The sequence below is a fragment of the Maylandia zebra genome, linkage group LG4, assembly GCF_041146795.1.
Source record: "Maylandia zebra isolate NMK-2024a linkage group LG4, Mzebra_GT3a, whole genome shotgun sequence".
Classification (NCBI taxonomy): Eukaryota; Metazoa; Chordata; class Actinopteri; order Cichliformes; family Cichlidae; genus Maylandia; species Maylandia zebra.
The window spans coordinates 35,980,659-35,988,756 of record NC_135170.1 but is presented as its reverse complement, the minus strand read 5'-3'; the positions used below and the strand labels follow the sequence as shown (position 1 = coordinate 35,988,756).

The window sequence follows — 8,098 nt, the reverse complement described above, 5'->3', positions numbered from 1 at the left end:
GTGGGACTCTGAGGAGCAGTGCAGCTGTTTACTGAACGTCTGCCCTCTGGCGGCCACAGGAGAAACTACACCTGCTGGTCTGTCTGGGTTTGAAACGTCTGACACAGGCTGAGGTCAAAGGGTGAAGTGACCTGAAGTGTCTGCAGCCACGATGAGGGCTGATCCACATCAGCTTCTGTGATCAACATAGCTGAGACTTATTTCACTTCCATTTGTAAATGCTAAAAGCAAAATGTGTCAAGATGTGTCAATTTGAACACAATTAATGTGTCTGCTTCTTTAATGATGTGTTAAATATGTACATTTCATTTTTTTTAAACGGGAGAAAAAGATGTGTACAGTTGGCATATTATCATTTATTACAAGCTGAATAAACAACAGTTTTCAGAATCTTCTAAATTAAAATAAATTCAGTGTTAACCAAGGCTGTGCAGTGGTGCCTCGCTATAACGCGGGTTGTCTTTAGAACGTAACTCTTTCTTTTCTTTCTTTTCTTTCCTTCTTCCTGTTAAAAGGGAGTTTTTCCTTCCCGCTGTCACCAAAGTGCTGCTCACAGGGGGTCATATGATTGTTGGGTTTGTCTCTGTACCTATGAAGCGACTTTTGTTGTGATTTGGCTCTATATCAATAAAATTGAATTGAATTGAACTCCCGCGATAAATGAGGGACCCCTGTATTACTAAATGCCAAAACAATTTCTATTTGAAAGAATCAAACAGAATTAATATCTGGCTAACTTTCTAACTCTAGATTGTTAAATGTCAAAAATAGAATAGATAAGATAAGATAAGATAAGATAAGATAAGATAAGATAAGATAACCACACGTGGGAAATTTGTTTTGTCACAGCAGGAAGTGGACAGTGCAAAAGTTATGAGGCAAAAATTAGAATACAATAAGAATAAATACAGTACACAACTGTACAGAATAGAATAAAATAAAATACTATATACAGTAGAATAAAATAAAATAAATATACAATAAGATAAGAATAGAATACAAATACAAATACTATATACAACTGAGTAAAAATACAACGATGACAGAAAAGATTATTGCACTTAGTATTATTGCATATGTATGGATGTGTGTGCTTGATCAGTTAAAGTCTTTGTTGTGGAGTCTGACAGCAGTGGGGAGGAAAGACCTGCGAAATCTCTCCGTCCCACACCGTGGGTGCCGCAGTCTCCCACTGAAGGAGCTGCTCAGTGCTGTCACAGTCTGCTGCATGGGGTGGGAGACGTTGTCCATCAGGGATGACAGCTTAGCCGCCGTTCTCCTGTCACTCACCACCTCCACTGGGTCCAGAGGGCATCCTAGAACAGAGCTGGCCCTTCGGATCAGCCTGTTCAGTCTCTTCCTGTCCCCAGCAGAGATGCTGCCGCCCCAGCAGACCACGCCATAAAAGATAGCAGAAGCCACCACAGAGTCATAGAAGGTCTTCAGGAGTGGGCCCTCCACTCCAAACGACCTGAGTCTCCGCAGCAGGTACAGCCTGCTCTGCCCTTTCCTGTAGAGGGCGTCTGAGTTATGAGTCCAGTCCAGTCTATTGTTCAGATGAACACCAAGGTACCTGTAGCTGTCCACAGCCTCAATGTCCATACCTTGGATGTTCAGTGGTTGCAGTGGAGAATGCTTGTGCCTGCGGAAGTCTACCACCAGCTCCTTGGTTTTACTGGCGTTGATCTGGAGGTAGTTCAGCTGGCACCAGTCCACAAAGTCTTGAGTCAGTCCTCTGTACTCCTTGTCGTCCCCATCAGTGATGAGGCCGACTATTGCAGAGTCATCAGAGAACTTCTGCAGGAAGCACTGGGTGGAATTGTGGGAGAAGTCTGCAGTGTAGATGGTGAAGAGGAACGGAGCCAGAACCGTTCCCTGTGGGGCCCCCGTACTGCAGACGACCCTGTCCGACACACAGCCCTGAGCCCTCACATACTGTGGTCGGTCGGTGAGGTAGTCCAGGATCCAGGTAGTGAGGTGATGGTCCACTCCAGAGTTCACCAGCTTGTCCTTTAGAACCGAGGGAAGAATGGTGTTGAAGGCACTGGAGAAATCAAAGAACATGATTCTCACAGTGCTTCCAGCGGTCTCCAGGTGAGCGAGGGAACGATGTAGGAGGTGAATGACGGCATCATCCGCTCCAATGCCAGGCTGGTAGGCAAACTGAAGTGGGTCCAGTGATGAGCTTGTTAGGCGCCGAAGCTGAGCCAGGACCAACCGCTCCAGGGTCTTCATCAGGTGGGATGTCAGAGCCACCGGCCTGTAGCTGTTGAGGTCCTTGGGGCGTGAAGTCTTTGGCACTGGTACAACACAGGAGGTTTTCCAGAGCTGTGGGACTCTTCCCAACCTCAGGCTCAGGTTGAAGAGGTGCTCCATCACCCCACACAGTTGGTCCGCGCAGGACCTGACGACCCTCGAGCTGATGCCATCTGGACCCGCTGCCTTCTTGCCATTAATCCTCCTCAGTTCCCTCCTAACCTGGGTGGTTGAGAGAGACAGGCTGGAGCCTTGTGTTGAGTGTGTATTGGATGCTGTTGTTGGGGGTGGGGGGGAGTGAGCAGGGTGAATAGAGGAGGTGTGAAGTGTCTGAGGTGGAACAGCAGCAGTGGGGGTGGGTGAGTCTGCAGCTGATGTTGCAGACTGTCTCATGGTTGAATCAAATCTGTTGAAGAAATGATTCAGTTCATTTGCCCATCTCACATCCCTCCCAGGCAGAGAGTTCTGCTGTTTGTGGCCTGAGATGGTTCTGAGGCCTCTCCAGACTTCACCAACGTTGTTTTGTTGAAGCTGGTTCTCCATCTTCTGCCTGTAGCTCTCCTTCCCATTCCTTATCAGTCCCCTCAGCTCTCTCTGCACCCTTTTCAACTCCTCTTTGTCTCTGGATTTGAAGGCCCTCCTCTTCTGCTTGAGGACGGTTTTAATTTCTGGGGTAGTCCAAGGTTTGTTGTTGGAGAAACACCGTACAGTCCTGGTAGGTACAGTGTTATCCACACAGAAGTTTATATAGTCAGTAATGCATGTAGTAAGGCTGTCGATGTCCTCTCCGTGGTCATCACAAATCACCTCCCACACAGTCGACTCAAAACAGTCCTTAAGAGCCTCCTCGCTCTCCTCTGACCATCTCTGTACTGTGCGGGTGGCTGGTGGCTCCCTGCGCACTAAGGGCTCATACACAGGGACAAGGTGCACCAGGTTGTGATCAGATCTGCCCAGGGGAGGGAGAGGTGATGAACTGTATGCCTCTTCTGCATTGGCATACAGTAAGTCCAGTGTTTTATTGACTCTGGTTGGGCAGGTCACATACTGGGTGAAGGTGGGCAGTGTGGAGTCCAGTGAGGCATGATTGAAGTCCCCTGATATTATGAGAAGGGCTCTCGGAGATTGTGTTTGCAGTCTGCTGACCACAGAGTGGAGAGAGTCACAGGCTGCATCCGCGTTGGCCGAGGGGGGGACATACGCTGTTATCGCGATAACATGCGAGAACTCCCGGGGCAGGTAGTACGGACGCATGCTAACGGCTAACAGCTCAATGTCTCTGCTGCAGAGTTGTTCTTTTACAGTGATGTGCCCAGGGTTACACCATCTGTCGTTCACAAAAACTGCCAGTCCCCCTCCTTTCCTCTTACCGAATAGAATAGAAAAACAAAAAATAGTGCAGTTATCATAAATATGCTCTGAAATAATCATGTCCAGAAAATACATGAATGCAATTCTTTCAAAGGTAACAGTTGTCATCTTCAACAAATTGTAAACATTCAACAAATGTGCAGTTGCATGCAAACAGAAAAACATTTTTACATTTTGGCGAATATACCATCCAGGTTGTGTTCAAATACAGCTTATTTGTATCAAAGCTTGTCGTTATATATATAAAGTGGAAAATCAGAAATTTCGGCACATATAAGCAGTTCATATTCGTTTGATCTTTCTGCTGCATAAAAATGGTCCTCGAAGCAGCTGACGTTCAGAATCCTCACAAACATGAAGACAGACTCATTAACAGCCTGTGGCAAGACATGAGTGACTTCACCAAACAAAGGCTCTCCTCTAAAGTCTCTTACAGTGTTGGGGAGTAACAGAGTACATGTACCGCCGTTACCTATTTAAACTACGAAATATGAGCATAGCTGGACTGGCCCGGTGGGCCGATGGTGATTTTTCGTTTTTATGGGCCGATGGGGGTTTTTTTCCGTTTTTTCCGTAACGGTGTAAACAGTGAAAGGTGGAGGATTGGCCAGATGAAGGGAGGTGTGTAAAATAACTCAGTTGTTTGGTGGTGGCTATGGCAGAGCTTCCACAGATTCAGTAACATTAGCAAGTGGTGGAGGCAGCAGATGCAACACGCTGGCAGGTGGATGAGGGAAAGGCAGGAGCAGAGACCCGAGGCGGTGAACTGAACTTCAGGTAAGAAGTTATGACCTGCAGTCTCTCTGGTCAGATATAAACCAGGTTTAGGTGGAGTTTATTTTTGTTGTGCTGACTTTTTACAGTCAGTTACAATAAGTCGTACTGCGTGAGCTAGCATGACGGAGTTTATATACAGCTGTGATGTTACTGATAGTGAACTTTATTTATCTTATTTTATTCATAAGGTTAATTATTAGAGTTTCCAACCGTCCTGTAAAAAACTGAATCGTCTGCATTCAGAGAAAATATTACCCGTGTCATGTTGAGCTGAAAAAGAGCAGTTTGTCCCGGACTTCAGCTGCAATGAAAAAGACACAAAGCTGGAGTTATTCTGTCTTTGCTGCACAGCTGCCTCTTCTCCTCTCATCCTCCCCCCTCCCTCTCCTGTTTCTACTTCAATCATGAAACTGATCAATGATCAGCTGATCGGCTCTCTTGTTTGTTTATCGCTCATTTTGCGCCAGAAAGAGGAAACCAGCTGTCATGGTCCTGGGTCTTTTGACCCAGCGTTTTAAGTTTGAGTTTATTTTGTTCATTAGGTTATCTAAGTTCATTTGGTTATTAGACTCCTTGTGTTTTCTTCCCCTGTATTTAAGCTTCCCCTCACCCTTCATGTTTCATGCTGTCTTATGTTCATGTCTTATGTTATCAAGTTTGTATTATCATGCCTAAGTGTTTCTAGTTATTATTTCCCCCTCCGTTTCCAACCATGTTAAATCTCCCCTGCTCTTCATGCGTTTCATGTCTGTGTCTTACGTTGTCAAGTTCTGGTTGTCGTGTCTAAGTCTGCATGTTTCCTGTTTTATTTTGAAAAGGGGTCTTGTGTTCTGTGCTCATGCGGTTAGTTTTACTCTTGCCTGTGCATCATTATGTTTATCCTAGTCAGCTGTTTCCTCATGTGTCTCCACTTCCCCTAATCACCTCCTGTGTATTTAAGTCCTCTGTTTTCAGTGTGTGATTGTCAGGTCGTCTGTTGTCCATGCCATGCTTCCAAGTTTCTTGTCTAGGTTTTTCTTATTGTTTGTTTAGATTCCCCAGTTTAGGTTTGTGTTAATTTTGCTTCAGTTTGCCTTGCCCTTTGTTTGTACCTTTTCTACCAGCCATATTAAACGGCTCGCTTTTTGTTAACATTCCAAGTTCTGTTCCCTGTTCCTTGGAGTCTGCGTTTTGGGTCCTTTTCTCAATTCATACAGTCTGCCCTCGCCAGACTGTGACACCAGCGGATGTCGCGCTAAACAACAGCAGCACGTTAAAGCTTGATCAGCTGTTGTTAGAATTTATTTAATATTAATTTCTAGTATCAGCTGATGTTTGCTGGAGCCACAGCTGTAAAGCTGCTGGTCATGATGTTGGTTTGGATATCTGGTGAGAGGGAAACATGAAGATGAAACCAGGAGATGTCCTTACTGGATCATCAGAGCTGTGATGGAGAAACAGGTTTACCTTTTAGGTGACATGAATGAGTTGAAGTTATGAACAGTTTCTGAGAGACAAATAACACCAGGATCCTTTTTTATGTAGCTGACAGCTGGTAACTGTGCAGGGGCGGGTCTAGCAAAGTGTTGCCAGGGGGGCATGTAGGGCATTAACAGGGAGAGGGGGGCACAAAGAAATACTTTTCTTTCTTATTCTCATTTAAAATGTCTCGCTTTTAATAAATAATTATCTGAATCTTACAACAAACGTTTTCATCAATGCATAGAAATCCATTATTGTACATAGTAATTTTTTTAGGGTCCCATCATAATTTCTTCAGTAAGTACTGTACATGATGCCAGTATTTTCCCACACTTTCTAGATTCTGCACCAGTGCTGTGTGTAAAATGCCATCAAAAAGTCAGTTAAGTTTTATTCTTTCTCACCTGTCTTTCTGTTTCCTTTCACTTTTTAAAGGTTGCCATGTCAGAAAAAATATTTTTGATGTGGCAAATGAATGGTTTATGAAAATATATCTAAATCTGTCATCAGTAATCTGTAATGACCATGTCTCACCTCTTCTCTGTCTTAATTTCAGGTTTTCACCATGTGTTGTAGATAGTTCAGGAGGTTAACTCGACCAAGCAGTCTGCTTCCAGGTACTGTTTAGAATAGCAGAACAGGGAGGATGGTGTAGGTTTAAGTTTATTAGACTGATGCATGTATACCAACAAGACCGGTCTGGGTCCTTCTGCAGGTCCGTGAAGCTTCAGGTGTTTTCGGTCCAGATTACAGACAGAGGAACAGAAACAGTCATTTTATTACTTTTTTCAGTCGTGCTTGTGCTCGGCTCTTCAAAATAAAGTTTCATCTCTTTGCGTTCACATGGCTCAGCGACACACTGATGATGTGATCAGACATGTTCCTGATGTCATTCCTGTGGAGTGAAGGAGTTGTCATGACGGTGTGTCACCTGCAGGTGGCGACGTTGGCTCATGCTGGCCGTGCTGAGCAGAGCTGATGCTCTCACTGAGTTTTTGTTGTGCTGCTGTCACTAAACCAGATCTGCTGTTTCCTGCAGACCCTGGGAGCATTTTGGCCACCAAGCAGCTGAAAACTTCAGGTTCCTCCACCCAGGCTTCATCTCCTACGTGACACACAAGTAAAGCACCACCTGTGATGAATTATCAATCATCTGAAATCGGGCCGGTGGGACGCTCGGGTTAAAATAACATCTCCGCTTCTTTCTCAGTTTCCTGTCGTCGCCTCGGCTGGCTGATGTCAGGGTTCGTGAGACGTACATGCTGAGCACCGGTGCTCTGATGCTGATGTGGGACTTCCACTCTCTGATGATGTAATCATCTTTCACGTTGATGTTCAATAAACGTCCATAAATCGTTTCAGTGGGTTTAGGGATCATTACCTCCTCGTCCTCAAGAATGCTGCACCTTATTTTAAAAAGTTCAAACCCACATCAGGTGTCAAAGACTGAAACCTGGGGGACTTCCTGTTTGTCCTGCAGGTTTCTGCCTTCGGTTTCCTCACAAGGAAGGAACTATGCCTCATTCTCCGATCATTACTACGACTCTGTCTGGAGGCCTCTGAACTTCTACGCCAACCACGACCCGCCGATGGAGGGCCAGCTGTGGGAGGAGCTATCGTCAGAGGATCATCATGTTGTACCAGAGGAGCGCAGACAGCTGAGGGAGGTGCAGAAGCGGCTCTGCTCCTGGTCTGGTTTTTGTGGGGACCTAAAACCTTCTCACTGTTTTATGCTTTAGTGTTTCCTAAAGAGAAACAAAAACTTTCACATTCAGGTTTTTCTTTGTTTTGCTCCAGAATATATTTAGAGAAGAAAATTATGAAAAATTAAGGAGGATCCATGATTTCTCATCTCGTCTCACCTGTCCTATTTTATTCTATTTTATCTGATCCTATTCCATTGCTTTTGTCTTAATTTTTGATGCACTTAACTTGTACTGTCCATTTTCTGCTGCAACAAAATAATTTCCCACATATGGGACTAAGAAAACTTTATCTTATCTTTCCTCTTTACAAAAACGCTGATGCCTTTATGAGATTACAGAAATCATCTGAACTGCAGGTTCCTGCAGACACAGAATATTTCTGTCACACAGAGGAAAACTATAAAGAAGGCGAACGTTGGTTTCTGCCATACTGCACTATGCATTACTATAGTAACCTCAAAGAGCCATATTATTGGTCAGATCATTAAAGTTGCTCCAAAAGGCTGCTACTCCTGGTCCAGTGGTCC

General features: G+C 44.7%; 1 protein-coding gene across 1 annotated transcript; it reads left to right on the top strand.

The window, feature by feature from the left end:
* The first annotated feature begins 4,338 nt into the window (after positions 1-4,338).
* On the top strand, positions 4,339-8,029 carry st6galnac2 (ST6 (alpha-N-acetyl-neuraminyl-2,3-beta-galactosyl-1,3)-N-acetylgalactosaminide alpha-2,6-sialyltransferase 2). Its single transcript, XM_076883607.1, has 4 exons — positions 4,339-4,404; positions 6,905-6,985; positions 7,076-7,177; positions 7,346-8,029. The coding sequence occupies exons 3-4, from the start codon at positions 7,125-7,127 to the stop codon at positions 7,602-7,604; spliced, it is 312 nt and encodes a 103-aa protein (XP_076739722.1). The 5' UTR covers positions 4,339-4,404; positions 6,905-6,985; positions 7,076-7,124; the 3' UTR covers positions 7,605-8,029.
* The last annotated feature ends 69 nt before the right edge of the window (positions 8,030-8,098 follow it).

Excerpts from the sequence above, each read along its gene's own strand:
- st6galnac2 (XM_076883607.1), top strand. The coding sequence starts at position 7,125 with ATGCTGAGCACCGGTGCTCTGATGCTGATGTGGGACTTCCACTCTCTG. Across the intron at positions 7,178-7,345 it reads GACTTCCACTCTCTGATGAT|GTTTCTGCCTTCGGTTTCCT; the intron begins GTAATCATCTTT and ends TTTGTCCTGCAG.